The 16500-nt window shown below is 39.7% G+C and overlaps 1 protein-coding gene across 6 annotated transcripts in view; it reads left to right on the forward strand.

Annotated features, from left to right (window-relative positions):
* Window positions 1-16500, forward strand: part of FARS2 (phenylalanyl-tRNA synthetase 2, mitochondrial) — a 262657-nt gene that overhangs the window by 155614 nt on the left and 90543 nt on the right. For all 6 annotated transcript variants that reach the window (XM_071804545.1, XM_071804546.1, XM_065830067.2 and 3 more), the window contains one exon: window positions 1309-1469. In XM_071804545.1, coding sequence (XP_071660646.1) covers window positions 1309-1469 — 161 coding nt within the window. The remainder of the gene's footprint in view (window positions 1-1308; window positions 1470-16500) is intronic.

A 16500-nucleotide genomic window follows, 5' to 3' on the forward strand; every position in this document is an offset into this window, starting at 1 on the left:
AATTAATGTAAAGAATCAAAGTGATGGCTGTGTCTCTTTTCCCAAACCTGTTATGCCTGCTTCTGCTTAAACAGGACTCTGGACTGTTTCAACTCAGCATTGAACATGACAGCATAACTCAGGATGGCACCAATGCCCAAATAATGGGAACTGTCTCCTTTCCGATAGCAGAGACGGGTCAGAAAGAAGATTTCTGCCTCCCGCCTCCTGCATGAGGGTGGGGAAACTGCCAAATTCAAAGCTTACCAAAAATTGGGGCTTAACTGGGAGAGACAGGTGTGGCCTTGGTCTAGGTGGATAGCTGTGATATTATACAACTCAGGAGCTCACTGCCAGTGCTGGTGGTGAAAAGTCTGTCACACGTGCACTCATGCTTTCAGCATAAGTGTGTTTATTTAGGCCTTTGTTTAAGTTTTAAAAAGCTCTGAGCCTTTGACAGAGCTGCTGGGCTCTCAGCTTATTTGTAAATCAGTAGGATGGTGGTTAAACATGGAGTTGGTTCTTGGTGGTGAAAAAAAATCTCTGTTTAATGACTCAGTGCTCCTACCCTGTAAATGAAGGAAGGTATGAATATTTACTTTCCTGACATAAATGTTGCATCATTAATATCTATACAGCTCTACTATATTAAATATTCTTGTATTTTTCTATTTAGTGCTGCATTAAAGAGACTTGTGTATGTGGGAGCAAGGGCTTGTCCCAGGGGCAGCAGCCCAGGAGTTCCCTGGTTGGAGGTGTGATGCTTAATGCAACAGCGCCTCACATCCCATTGCTCTGCTTCTTCAAGGTGCCTTGAAAGAGGCAATTTTGATCCGCTCAAGTGTTGGTAATGTTGTTAATGCTGCATAGGTTTGGCCTGGTCTGACAGCCCATGCGAAATATTCTGAACAGGAAATTCGTGTTAACATGTCTATAAAACATGCCTGAGTCAGGTGTGAAGTGCTCAGCTTTAGTGATAGTAAAGGGAAGTGGTTTGTAGTGTTACGCGCCATTTCTCAAAGTCCGCCTGAAACTTTGGACACAAATTGCCAATGGTGACCCTTTATTTTATTACTAGTTTTGGTTCCTGGACTCAGTGATACCCTCAGTCTTGCTGCAGTTTTTGATGGAAGTAGGATCTGTCCTGTAGCCTTTCGATCTTTCATTTGACAGTTACTTGTAGGTTTTTCTGTCTTGCCACTGCACTTTTTTTGTTTGTTTTGTTTTGTTTTGTTCTTGGTAAATAGGTGAGCATTTTATCAGCAATTTTTCACGTTGTGAACTTGAGCTCCTGAGTTTTTAACTTGTTTGTTTGTTTCTTTATTGCAGCTGGTGCTCAGGATAAAATTGGCTGGGCATTTGGCTTGGGTTTGGAGAGGCTGGCCATGATCCTGTACGATATCCCTGACATCCGACTGTTCTGGAGTGAAGATGAACGCTTCTTGAAGCAGTTTATTGTGCCTCACATTTGGCAAAAAATAAAATTCCAGGTAAAATAATATATATGTGATAATAAATTTATGTCAGTAAGAAGTGTGTGTAGCCCTAGAGAATATCACATAATTAAAATTATGTGTTATTAACAGATTATGTTTTAAAGCAACAGTTTTCCACCTATCATGATTGTCTGATATACAGCAATAAAATCCAGCTTTTGGTGATATTTTTTTTTCAGCCAGATAATGTTGTGAATTGCTGCTGATACCCAGTGAATATCTCTTTTCTGAGTGATACTTAAGCATGTATTTAACTTTTAAATTTATCCAGAATAGGGATTGATTTAGGCCTGTGTCTGGTTTGAGTATATTCTTGAATTGTGTCTGTAATTGTGTTTCATTATAAAAATGTGTTTGATGCTGAATGTTCAAATATTGTAATACACTCCCAGTTTTTCCCATTGTTTTCACTCTACATTCATTGAAGTCAATGTGAGTTAAACCTTGGCAAATAGCTCTGTGAATGTGCCTTGCCACCTTCGGTATGTCAGCTCTTTTCCTCCAGGTGACACTGGGGGCAGATTGCAGGCTCAGCTCCTATTGCTTTTGTAACTACTCTACAGAGGTCATTTTGTAGTTGGCAGCCTTATGTTGCTTTATGTCGTTGCAAAGTAATCAAGCATAACTGGATTGAGTGGAAATGCTACTTCCATAATATTCTTCAGTATGAACATGTGAAGATTCAAGTGAGCTGGTATCACTGGTCTTCGGGGCAGTTGAACTGACATAGCTGTGCTTGACAAAGTACGAAGTACTAAAGCGACAAAACACTTTTTGCTGCTGCTTTTTACCATTTTGCTTGCTTGTTTGTGAACAGCTTGATTATGTTTTTTAAGAATTGAAAATATAAAAGGGAAAATCAACAGGGATAATGCTCAGATGATATTTGAGCAGTCTACATCAAATCAGGAGCAATATAAATTTTTAAATTCGTGGAAATCCTGGAACATCTCTGGTAGACTCAAAAAGTCAAAGCAGTGTTTGGACAGGTTTGGGGAGGGGGTTGGGTATTTTTAGTTGGGTTCTCTTTGTTGTTATGTGGGGGGTTTTGTTTATTTTAATTTGGAGTTGGGTTTGTTTGTTTGTTTGTCTGTTTGTTTGTTGTTTAGGTTTTTGTGTGTTTGTTTTGAGATACTGGCATTGGGGTATTCTGTAGTTATCAATTGCAGAAAGAAGACAGGTTTTTGCCACTCTTCCTGAAGGTGGGTCTGCCTGTAGGTTTCGCTGATCTACCACAGAATGTTTGCTTTGCTTTTCCATAAAAAGTGCTCAAGTCTCCTTCTTTTCAGTCCGTATCTTTCTGATTGGCATTGCTCCTAAGGAGCACAAATTGTGGCTTGGTTTGTAGATTGTAATCTGATCTCTGATGCAAATAAGTTGAGATGTCTTTCTTACTTTAAAATTGAGGATCCAAGCCTCAAACTGATATTGGAAGGCCCAGATTGTCAGAATGATACGGTCTGATGTTGAAGGTGAGCCAAAGAGAGGGCTGGGTGTCTGGCTTCTCTAAGTTGCATATCATTTTCACGGTCAGCTGCAGATGAAGTCAGGTGTAAGTGAACTGATCTGAAGATGACAGAGGCATAGCTTACTGTGGATAGACTCAGACAAAAGGACACAGTTTCTAGGAAGCTAAAAGTGATTTTTTTTTTTTTTTTTTTTTTAATTAGTGCTGTTTGGTAACAGCTGAGTAGGAGTCCCTGGGAGCACATGGTTTTGCACTGTTTTGCTGGGTAACTATCTAGGTCATCAATAGAAGAGTGGTGACATTACTTCAAGCTCAACAGCATTGTTTTCAGCTGGCATTGGTTCAGCTTGGAACAAGGAGAAAAGTTCTACAGCCCAGAACTGATGTCGTAGAGAGTCATGATATTGACCCTTGCTGGCTGAAATACATTTTGAAGTAATAACAAGAATCAGGAGGTCTTATGCAATAGGTAGGGGACTTCAAGGAAGAGACAGTTGTCAGCTGTCACTGTGCTCTAACTTGGACCAAAGGGCAACACTGGAGTAATAATACTGAGCAATTAACTACTGCTTTATCACATTAATTTGTTGGCAATTGTTGTATCCCACCAAACAGGCCAATGAAAATAATACAGACTGGGAGAAGGGCAGCAGAGGTGGAAAGATGGATTACTTTGAAACTAATTTTTTCTCTTTTCTAGAGAAAGGATATGGCCAATATTTTAGAAACAGATTTTTGCTCTGGTACTCTGGTATCAAGCACTTCTTAGAGAACTTTTTTCTTTTTTTTCTTTTCTCTTTTTTTTTCTTTTTTTTCTTTTCTCTTTTTTCATTTCTTTTTTTTTCTTTTTTCTTTTCTTTTTTTTTCTTTCGATTTTTTTTTTTTTTTAACTCCTTTTCTTCTTTGCCTTTCCCTTTTAACACATAGGTACACACACCCCACATGAATGTCCCGTCTTCAGTTTTGGTACAATAATTCTCCCTAACCCTTAGTTTTTATTTTTCAACTCTGTCTCTGAATATAGGAGATAAGAGGTGAGCTTGTTTTTTTGTTTAAAAGGAAGCCTGTATCCAGTTTTCATCTGGTATCTTACTTGGAGCTTTTTCGAACTCAGTACCCTACATACTGATAGTACATACTGGCATTGCTTTTTAAAGGGTTAGTGACCCTTTGAATGAGAATACTGTGAAGTAATCTTTGGTGCTATATAAGATCTCAGATGATGGTAGTTAATAAGCCAGTTTTTCATTCTTTTTGTTCTGTGTTATTTTTCAGCTGTGCTGTAAAACCAAGTTAGCAGACTTTCTGCACCTGTCTACTTTCTAAAGAGTTATAATTAATGAATTACATGGTTTATTCATATCATATTTGAAATAAAACATTTAGCCTGTCTTCCAATTTTGATGTTGTAAGAGATCTTGATGGATATTAAAAAGTGTCAGATTTTATGCATGCAAGGCCATGCAAAATTTTTCAGCCTGAATGAACTGAACCAAGACTTATGAGTGTCTTGAGAGCCTTTCATTATACAAATTGAATCCTGCAGCCTCAGAAAACCTGGATAAATGTCCATCCTTTATGTGCTTAACTGAGATAGAGCTCTCAACCTTTGTATACTCCCCTCATACTTTCTTATGGTCTGAATATTATACACCAACATAAATATTTTTCTTTCTGTTCATTAAAATGTTGCTCAAATACATGAAGTCCACACTAGATAGCAGTAACCTTTAATAATAGCTGGGCTAAATATACTCTTGTTCAAAAGTCAAATTAAATTGGAGTTTTTTTCTTGGGCTTAAAGTATACTTTTTGTGCCTTTTAACAGCCTGAGTGTGTCAGACTTTCTCCCGTGTCATCAGCTGTTCAATATACACGTGCAGGCTTCAGCAGGTCAAAAAGCTGCTGGGAAAAGCTGACAGCACTTGGACTGTTGTGGTCACTCAGCACAGCAGTGTTAGAGTGCTGCTCCCCTCAGATCAGATCATTTCATTGACTGGGATTACCAAATCGTTCTAGCTGTAATTTGACACAAGTCATAGCATTGTGGGGGATCAGAAGTTGCTGTCTTGCCTTCAGTGACTTGTGTAGGGCTTCTTTGTAATGAAAAGCTGAGAGCGGACAGGGCAGAAAAGAGGAAGCACCTGCAAGTTGTAATGTAATAGAACAAATAGCTTGGACCCAATCTACTACACTGTGTTGCACCTGTGTTTGTCAGGGCTGTGAGCATAGCTGCACATAATCACTTTCCGGTTCACTCTGAGCCAGCATTCTTACCAAAAAAAAAAAAATGAAAAAGATGTGTCCATGGGCTGATGACACAAGAAAAGGTACAAAAATGAACTGACATTTAGGGAAGGAAACCACTCGCAGCTCAGATGAAGTGCGGCATGCCCAGAGGTGTTGATTAAGACGAATGGGCTCTGGTGGAGGGACTGCTCCTGGAACCTCCATCATTCCGCTGCCACGGCAAGCAAGCGGCATGTTGTGTCAATTGACTGCTGATGCATTCTCTCCTCACAAAGTCACTTTCATTTGATGCTGCTGGTGGCTGTGGTTGCTTTTGTTTTAAATAATTATTTATTTTGATTGCACGTGAGCCTTGTGGCCTGGACTGATGTCAAGCAGTTACATGTTTATGCTATTCTAAGCTACATATTCTATGCTGTTACACACTGACAAATAGGGAATCTGAATCAGATTCCTTGGTAAACTGCAGACTCCCAGTGTCAGATTATGGGAATTGCTTTCTTGTTCTTTTCCTCATTTCTTCAATATCTGTAATATCTGTAGAATTCTGCAATATCTGCAGTATTCTGCAATATCTGCAATAAGCCTAGCACCACCTACTTTTTACCACCCCTTTCCATCATCTCCAGGGGCTGCTCCTTCTTTGTATCTGCTGGCACATGCAGTCTCTCCAAACTAAGTTCCTTCATAATAACCTATCAGCTTCAGTATTCAGAATAATAGACTTTCTAACCAGGATTATTCTGATGGCACCAGGATAGACAAAGCTCCAGAAGCAGCTCTGCTGGGAGACCTGAGGGGCTGGTAACCTTTGGCAGTGGAGTGAAGAGAGTTGAGAAGGAGCTTGAAGTGACACCCCGTTCACCTCTCGCACAGCTGTGCCCAGAATGGTGTATGTGGCCCTAACCTAGGACACTGTCTCTGCTGTGAAAAGTGAACAGTCAAGGTTAGTAGAGATGAGAAAAAGTGTATCTTCAGAAAGATGTGGTTGTGCGGAAAGAAGTGATTATTTATAAGAGAAAGGAAATCAAGGTGGGCTCATCTTAGCCTAGCAAAGTCTAGGCTGCACTCACTCCCATTTGCCTTTGCTTAGTGTCCCACAGGAATTAAACCCCTATTCTAATGGCAAAGGATTTATCCCATAGCCCAGTTGGCACTGTTTGTTACCTATGTGAGCCCTCTTGTTCACAGTTACACAATACAATTTTTTTACCTTACTGTGCACTTTTCAGTTTTCAAGACAGTCATCATCCCTGTGCATCTTTTCTATACACATATCCTGAATGTTGCTGGGAGACATATAGCTTGCCCTGAAGCTTTAGAAGATGCTGAAAATAAAATGCGCTGGCAGGGCCAGGGGGAAGCTTTTGCTAATTAAACCATCTTAGTGTATGTCCTTTATGCCATGCTCGAGGAAGAAGACCATCTAGTGTATAAGCCAGATTTTTCAACCTGTTTGATCTTATTGCATTCACCACACAGGATGGGTCTGTCTGATCGGTCATTAGTATGCTGCTCCATATAATTTGTATTTATCTTCTTGGTCTGTGATTAGCTTTATTTTCCAATAAAAAAGTAAATAGATTCACTGGCTGCTACATTTTCAGATATTTTTCATCAAGATTAGGTAACTACATGCTTAAATGGTTATTCATTTATTATGTTTACTTTCTAATAGTGCATCTATTAAAAGCAAATACGCAACCATTAGTATGTAAATTTAACTGGGATGTCTGAACAAATGAGGTACAGGCTCAACTGTGATTTATTGTCTAATTAGTTTTACTGTAATTGAAGATATATAATGTGTGTCTATGCACGTGGAGGTACAATAGAGCATAGATGATGGTGTAGCATAAATATTTTATTGGCATGACTTTGGGAAAGTTGAATTTCTTAGGAGTGGCTTATGTAAAACATTTTCAATGAACATCAATAAAACCTTTACAGTGCTGTATATTATCTCAGGTTTGTCTGCATACTCTGCAGAACGTTGTGAAACTCCTTTTTTTATTGTTGGACAGCCATGGAAGGAAGGCAAAAATATCTTCTTCATTGTGGAGATGCTGAATGACTGAATTAGAAATCACATGATCATCAAGTCTTCTCTCATCAGGATGTTATATCTCGTTTTGTTTGTAGCCAGTACTGGTACTGAAGCTCTAGGAACCTGAGCCCTTTGGCCCCAGTCAGGCAAAGTACTGAAGCACATGCTGAGCTTTAAGCTTGCGAGTAGTACCATTTAAATCAGTGGGAAGGTTCCTGTGCTCAGTCAAATGTAACCTAAATGCCTAAATAGTTTCAGTTCAGAGATCTCCATGCTTTCTGGGATCCAACTGAGAGTCATCAGCACCTTGCAGGGCCAAAGCAGAGGAAACTTTTAAAATGGCTGTTATGAACAATAAGAGTTTAATCTGACAAGGCACAAAGTTCATCTGCAAAATCTTAGATCCAAGCCAGTTTTGCTGATGAGCTCTTGCGTAGAGAAAGTCAACAAGCATCTGGAGAGTAAACAAGGCTTGAATTCCCATTCTCAACTAAAGGCAATTGACTGGAAACACAAGAAAGACAGAAGAAATTAGGGGCTCAGAAATTAGGAGAATAAGTGGGTGGTCAGTCACATGTGCCTGGACACAAGAAAAAATGAACCACTGAGATAAAACAGAGTAACAGGAAGGTAGAAAAGAGCTGTACGTGGAGCATTGAGGGCAATATGAAAAAGTCTGGGGGCAAACAAAGAAAGTTTAAACAAGATGGGGAAATGGAGTGGGAAGAGGAGAAAGACACAGAAAAGGAGAGTAGGTTTAAGGCAAAAAACTGTTGAGCATGTTGCAAAAGTCTTCTTCTAAAACAATCAGAAAGTCTTTCCAGACTTCATACTCTATGCATCTACTCTTGATCTCATTTTGAAAAATCAAGAAGTATCAGTGACCACAAAATTTATGGCCACAAGCCACCAGTGCGATTCTGTAGTTTAAGGTATTATCATCAGTTTCAGGGTGAGGCTGGGGGTTGGTGTTAAAAGCAAGGAACATGTTGTCTGAGAGTAATGACTGAAACATTCATAGCAGCTCTCCAAAACTCAGGCATATCTCAAAAACAGAAGACCAGCGATGAAAATTGGTATATCCCATGCTATCCTATCCTAACTTAATTTTGTGGACTTCTAAGTACAGGTCTAAAAAATAAGTAACATTTACATACTAGTGACCACAAATGAGTAATATAGTGGCCTTTCCATCATATGATATAGTAAACAGATGCTCAGACGCACACATACAATTTCACTGAAGCACAACAGAACCTGTGTGCTCAGCCTTTCAAAGTAATGAGTTTTCCAGACACATTCAGTGCTTGCTTTATCTGTCTATTCTTAGCTTTTTATTTCCCCAAGTAGAACATGAGTGAGGATACTTAGCACAGCTACTGGTTCTATAGACTCTCTTGTTTAAAAGAGAGGTTCTGTCTGATGCTATACAGAAGTGCAGATATGGGAAGACATTTAGGAGGGTTATGAGTATTAGTTCAGTGAGCTAGGAACAGCAATATGGGAAGCAAAGGAGTAGCCCATCTTGTCTTCTCACCACATCTTTACCTTGGCTTTTTTTTACCTATTCATCTTCATAGTCTTAGAATCCAAGGCTAATTCAGGTTGGAAGGGGCCTCAGGAGATCTCTAGGCCCACCTCCTCCTCAAAGTAGGGTCAGCTCTGAGGTCAGGCCATGTTGCTCCAGGACATTATCCAGTTTGGTCTTGAAAACCTTTGAAGATGGAAACTACACAAACTTTTTGATTAACCTATTCTACTGCTTGACTGTCCTCATGGTGAAAATGTTTTTCATATATCTGTTCTGAAATTCTCTTGTTTTGACTTACATCCATTGCCTCTCATCCACCCACCGTGCATGGGATTGAAAAGCCTGGATCTGTCTTGTTGATGACTTCTTTATATGTACTTGCAGGTTGCTGTTAGGTCCCCCTGAAGCTGTCTCTTCTCCAGAGTCAACAAATCCAGCTCCCTCAGCCTTTTCTTACAGGGCAAGTGTTTCAGCCCCCTGATCATCTTGGTGGCCCATTGCTCCAGTTTGTCAATGTCTCTCTTGTATTGGGTAGGCCAAAACTGGATGCAGTACTGTAAACATTGTCTAAAAAGCACTGAGTAAAGAGGGATGATCAGTCCCCTCAGTCTGCTGGCTGTGGTCCTGCTGATACAGCCCAGAATGCTCTTGGACTTCTTTACTGTGAGGGCACACTCATGCCCAGTCACTGTCCACCAGGAGCCCTCAGGTCCTTCTCAGCAGAGTTCAGTTCTTTTTGCATGTTTTCTTGTTATTCCTTTTGTGGATGATGGGTGATTATGTAGAGAATGTGGTATCCCCAGCAGGTGTGTGATCATTACAAGCAAAAGAGATTCCCAGCAACTGGGAACAGACCACCAGGGACTTCCTTCCAATTTGTTTTTAGACCAAAAGAAGCAACTGTAGCCTTGACTGAATTTTGAGCTCATCCCAACGTGATGTAAATATAAAAATAAAAAATGAATTTCCAGTTATGCTGCAATGTATGGTTACTGTCAGTAGAATAATTTTACTCTTTTTTTTTCTTTTAGGCAAAAGCCAATGCAACACAGTCAAAATACACCTGATGCTGTTTAAATGATTACTTAGCAAAAAGTGCAGTAAGCTTCAAAAAGCATGTGTTACTGTGGCTTGCTCTGATCTCTAAACCTCATATATTTGCAGTTTGACTGGTTGAGGCTCTTTAAAACAAATAGCTCACAAATGAATAATTCTGCTGCTGAATATATCAGCCAGTCTTTATTGCATCCCAAATGATGAAGTATAATGGTTATACAAAATGCTTAAATAAACCATGGAGCAATTTCCAGCAGTGATATATATGCTGAAACCTACATTAAATTAATACTAGGTGAAGGAGTAAACCTGGAAATCTAAAATAACAATAGATTTCATATTGGTTATGTGAAGCTATGAGAACAAGGTGTCAGTGGTTTCTGCAGGAATCCACAGGTGTTCAGAGTTTTCAGTCTTACAGTCTACAAAAGAATGTAGTTAGTAAGGAGGGTTACCCTTAGACTTTTGCCAATATTTTTCCAATATGGGTTTATTTAGACTGTAGTGAATAGAATTCTGGCTAGGAGGATGGCACAGTAACTATCTTGACTTTAGTCTTTGGCTCTGACCCAAGAAGTGACTGAATTTCCCTAGTTCAATAATTCTGTTTTCTGTGCTATTTACAACGGTAGTTGTCTTGTACCTCCTGCCTCAGTATGTGCTCTCCAATACTGTCCTAGGGTGGAAAGTTCTTCAGTACAGGGGCTGTCTTGTTGTGCTTCATCTACCTAGTGGGACTGTGGTTCCTGACTGGCAGTCCTAGGTAATTATCACAATCTGAATATCCGCATGCCTGCAGCAGGGTTAAATATGTCTTTGTGAGTGTACATTATGCATTTGATGTAAGAATAAACTCCTGTGTAGAATGGGCCTAAGCACTTATGTGAGGTGTGTGTCTTCAGACATACAGATAGGTATTGGCATGCATACACAACCACAGAAATATAAAGGGATGAGGAAAAAAGAAATAAAAAAAGAGAGAGATCTTGAAACCAGTAGGAAATACAGCGTAATTCTTTTTACTAGTTTTGGATTAAAGGATGGGTTTTGTCATAGATAAGGTTACTTAATAACCATTTTAACATTTGTGCCAATGTTTTACAGGCAAAAGATAAATCTTGCAAAGAGCTTATGATAAAGTGGTCTCTAAAATCATGCCTAAACCCCTACAGTCATCATCTGCAACATGATTAGCCATTGCAGCTCAGCTGTAGAACATCCCTAGAAAATGAGGGCTGGGGAGAATAGTCTGGGTGCATGTGTGCGTATGCGTGACCAGGAGCACCTTCTGAAGTACACTCTGTTAATAAAAAGCCCTGATTTTCAGCTGCCACTTCTCTGATCAGAATATGAATTAGGCTACAGAGAATAGTCAAACAACAGAAGGCACAGTTGGGAAGAACCATATTATTCTTTTCATACCTGCCCTCAAGTTCCTTCATCTTGCTAGTGTGAGAGCCACATGAACCATAGTAGTGACAGCCTAAAACTGTGACAAGTAAGTAATGCTTTGGGGTGCGCATGCTGCAGAGGATTTGTTTTCTTGATTTTTCTAAAAAGTAAGAAAGGGATGAAATTGCCTCTTTTGAGGATTGCTTGTATCCTCCTGCTCCTGCACATGTGTTAAATCTACTTTGCATAGTTATTCCCGTATGTAACCTGTTCTCCTAAATCGGTAATAGTGAATCCATTTCCTGACTCTTGTAAAATAAGGAAAGGCGTTAAAGAAATACCTGTTCCACATAAGAATTCTGCTCGTAGAGATTTAATGTTCTTTACATTTTGTCATTGCATGCCTAAATGCTTAGTATACTTTTTCTCCTTGGTCTGTTTTCAGCTTTTGGCTTCTCTGTAGCATTCTAAGCATTGTTATTCTTTAACAAGAGTGTAGCTTTAGGAATGTTCAGGGTCTGCCTGAAAGGAAAAATTAAAGACTTTTCTCCCTCTTCTGAGTATTTGACAAGTAAGTAGAGCCTTTCATTTATATTTCTCTCTAGCTTACCTACTCTTATTTAAAGTTAGATACTGGTTTTAGCTTGCTACACTACCTAGTGTTTTTTCCTTGGTTTTGTACTTTGGAGGTTGTGATTTATATGAATTTAGTACTTAAATAGGGGAAGAGTGAAGTTGACTACTCTGGAAACTAAAGTACTGGATTTCCCCGAAACTCATTGCAACTCAGGAAGTTTCCCTAATTGAAGAAGGAAACCCAGCTATTTTTGTGGCACTGAAAATCATGAAGAATATTTCAAAATCACCAGTAATCTGCTCAGGTAAATGGAGGTGTGTGGCAGTTGGGATCTTTTAATTTCCTAGGGTGTATAGATTCTTATGATGCAGTATTTACAGTAGCATTTCCCAGACGATGCAGATTAGCTGAGAAGTGCAGAAGGATGAAGGTGTTCCTTTGTAGCACAGTAGTGTCCCATTTGAAGTTGTACCTGGCCAAGAAAGATGAAACATCATTGCCTTTGTCTTGGAAATCTCTATAACTTTCAGGAGGGAGAGAGAAAAAAAATACAGCTAGTTAGACAGGAAGGACTTTTTCAGGTGTTGCGTGTGCCTGTAAGACTTGTGATGCCAGCTTATTTTGGTGTAATTCGTATTTAGGTGCTCTGGAGATTCTGCTATTTAAACAATAACTCTCTGGAATGGTGGATTTAATGAGCAAAAAAAGAAATATAATCAGCAGTGCTTTATATGAGAATTTTTGTCTAAGCTGAAATAAAATGTTGGGTGCAATTTGTTTCCATTGTTATGCTATGTATTTTGAGGAAATATATCTTCATATTGCTTCAGTCTCTTTCCAAATACTTACATTCTTTATTTAGATATAAATCTTTTATATGAATTGTTGATGTGTGCAGTATTTTACCCTGCTGAGCTATTTATCTCGGCATTATTATTATTAAGCATAATGAGAAAAAAAAAAAACATGCAAACCAAACCATCAGAAAGGAGGAAACTTGACTTCTGAGCATAGCAAACACTGAATGCCTGCAGCAACTTATGCCTTCTGCAGAAATTGCAGGTACTCAGCACTGCTGAAGAAGAAATTCTTAGTATCTACTGAGAAGTTGAGTTTCTACTCACTTGTACCAGTTTATCACCTGTTCCTTGCAGGCATGGTAGGTTTTTTTAGAGAAGTGCAGGATTGGTACATACAGTCTTTATTCGTTGATGGTTTATTTTCTGAGGTCTGTATCTTCTCTGGCCTTTTTACCCTTGCTATAAAACCCTGATAGAGTTATTCTGCCTGTGGGGTAGAAGATTTGAGTAGGAAGAACAGATGGAATACAGACAACCTGTGCAAAAGGCAGTCCTAAGTGTTGATTATTAGGTTTGGTGTGAGAATCCACTTTACTATTTCAGTGATTCCAAATTGCTGGATTCCTTCCCCAGGACACAAGCTTGCTCATTTTCTATAGACAGCACCACAACGTAATAAATAAATTGTCCCATCTGTTCCCCTTTGTGTCACAACTGCTCAAATGGAAAAGTGACACCAGAAAAAGCGTGTTCTGGCTTTTACTTGTTTTGCCGTGTTTGAAATGGGAGGAGATTAGCAGCGTGAACCCAGCTAGCTCAGCAGGCTGTCAGCTGGGGGGCTGGGGAATAGGCATGAGGAGGATGCACGTTTTTCTACAGTAGACCTAGAACTGCTGTAGGAAAATGTCAGGCTAATCTCTTTTTCACCCTGGTGCTTTCAAAAGGGAGTTGTAAGAAGTTGAGATGCGGAAGCGAGTGGTAGAGAGACATCCCTTTTGGTGGTTCTCCCTGCGAGTCCTTTCTGTTCTATGGGGATGAGAAATTATTTTTGACTAGTCAAGCACAGAGCAGAGAGTCCATCACCAGTATTGAGGAATCATTGTCCAAGTGCATAGGTATCTGGAAGTATCTCTCTTCTGTGTATACTGCAACAATCCTGTTTTTAATAGGATTGGGTCAATCCTTTAATTTTTCTATGGATTTCCTACACTTTTTCAATTCCTTACTAATCATACAAAAAAGATCTTTTCAGTGGCAATAATAGTGCTTCTTTTGTGTCAGGAAAGCAGCTCAAAAGCCATGCGTCATTTCTCATTTTTTTGGCCACAGGTCTGTTTAAAATACGTATTTGCACTCAAAAGTGTATTGTGGCATTAATCTGGAAGCATTGTGTATGACAAATTTAAATAAGCTTGGCTTTAAAATAAAATGTTTGCAATTTAAAATAATTTGTGTAAGAACACAGTGTCCATTTCTGGTGAGACCACAGATGCATTACTTTTGGATGACCATGTTTAACAGCAAGCTTTCTACTCACTCATTCTGCCACAGCACCAGCCCTCTTGTGCATTCTTCCCTGTGCTTGGAAAAGGTGGAGTAGCTTATCTAAGAAGCTTAATCTTTTCATTGGCTGTTACCCATCTAAATTTTTCAGTGTCATATTAGGTATCAACTGTACTTTGTCAGGCAGGCTCCTCAATAATAAGCTGTAACTTTTAGCTTGCAAGAAAGGCCGTATTTGTTCTTGTACCTGCGCACCTCTGCATGCATGATGTAGTCTTTGGGGTGTTTTTTTTCTATTCAGAGGTGCTTCACAGGCATTGGAAAAGGTGACTAAATGAGATGATATGAAGAGACACCCAGTGGCTGCTTAAGCAGAATATAAGCAATTAAACTCTTGCTTTGTACCTTCAGGGAACCTGTAATATGGCTCAAGAGAGAAGGTCTTATCTTCAGCAAGACACCACAAGGCTTAGCTTAGGTGAGATGCGGACAGAGCTTGGATGGTGGCCTTCACCACACAGCAGAGAGGGATCTCGTCCACAGATTTGGGCAGGCACACAGCTCCAGCTGCTCTCAAGGAGCTGCAGCCACATTGTCGCACGTTGAAGGCTGAGACTTATCTAGAAAGACAGTCTGTGCCCCATGGCACCTCCCCACTCAACCTGGATCCAGAATGGGTGTTTCACCTTTGAGAACATTTTAATTTACTGTGTTTCTTGATAATGTTTTCTTTCTTATGTTTTCCTCAATGTATTTCCATAATTCCATGATTGTTTTTTCCCCAGGGATGAGGGAGGTAAAGCTAAAGAGAGTGCTTTCCCAAGATGAGGAACAGCAGTGACTGGTAACACAGTGCTGTTTTAACTGTATGGGCTGCTGCTGACAAACAAGATGGTCTTTCTGCCAAATATGTGTTTTGTTTTGTTTGTTTTTTCCAAGGTATCGATCTCTCGACATCCCTCCCCCTTTTTCATCCCCATGAGGGGCTGTGAACTGCACTAGTTGGAGTGGAAATTGAGATGTTATTTGACTGATTTGACCTGCGGGTGTGTGTTGGCAAGTCCAGACAGCTGCACTGTTTGGAGGCAAATGCTCCTTGTAGCAAGTGGCAACTTTTGCTTGGGTTCTTGTCTGAAAAAAAAAAAAAAAAAAAAGAACAGAGTTGGAACCATGGCTCTGAAATACAGCTTAGAAATCAAACATCTCATTCAACCCCACAAATCAAACCATTTGGGAATGGAAAGGAACCAGTCTGGTTTGAAGTGAAAAAGGGGATGGAAAGGGGATGGCTGTAGGAATGTTTGGCAATCCTTCCCCTTTCCTCCTGGCTCTAGAAGTCTGCAGAAGTCTTGAGTGTGTGGTATTGTTGCTGTGCCTAAGAGGAGATGCATCTAAGGTGATGTATACCCAGTTCTTTAGAGTAGCTCAGCATCTTTTTGCTGGCCTTCATGTTTGTTCAAGATGAGAAATCACTAAACTAGAAAAAGAAAGATTTTGTTCGGTAATATTGTCATTACCAGAATGCCACGAAAGAAGAAATTTTCATATAGACAAAAGACCTGTTATGCTATTACCAAACTGTCCAGCTCAAGTACACTGTTTCCCATGATGGCAAACAGCAAGTGCTTGGAGAACAGCATAACAGCAGAGCAAGTATTAGAAACAGAGTGATGCTTCTCACCCATGTAGGAAGAAAACCTCTTCCATTCAAAATGGTCCATGTACAAGCAGAGTACTTGAAATCCTATTAGATGTATGGTGATCCCCATACCTGTATGTGAGCTTGCAGAGTTGAAGAGCTCTGCTGAGGGGAGCAGACTGCCATCCAAAAAGGGCTGATTGCACTATGTGTTCATTGCCCTGTGCACAGAGAAACTCAGAGCAGCACTGGAGGTTAATGCACTTCTACCATTCCCCCAAGAGGACAGAGCAGTGCATCAGTCCCAAACTGGTCAATTTGCTTTAGTTTTAAGAGTTCAGTCCCAGAACATAACTGTATATCTGCGTATGAGATTTTATACAAGTTCTATGTTGAAATTTCTACATTCCTCTTATGGAGATACGTGTACAGGTGTGTTTATACGTATGTGTATGTGTGTGTGTGTTTGTATACGTGTGAATGCGTAGAATTTACCATATATAACTAAGAAAAAAATCGATGCAGGGAAGGGCAGAAAAGTTGTCATAATGGAACATTGTGACTGCGAATTTTAAGCCATGACAGCCAACAAGTTCAAAATTATGTTTCCTGCAGCAACCGTAATTTGTCTATGCTGGTCATAAATATGAAAGTGTAAATCTGGAAGCATACACACTAATACAGAAAACTTCATTAGGTGCAAGAGGGCTAAGTTACAGTTGTAAATTTGCAAATTTGAATTTCATGCCTGTTACGTGTTTA

Source organism: Patagioenas fasciata, chromosome 2 (assembly GCF_037038585.1).
Source record: "Patagioenas fasciata isolate bPatFas1 chromosome 2, bPatFas1.hap1, whole genome shotgun sequence".
Lineage (NCBI taxonomy): Eukaryota > Metazoa > Chordata > Aves > Columbiformes > Columbidae > Patagioenas > Patagioenas fasciata.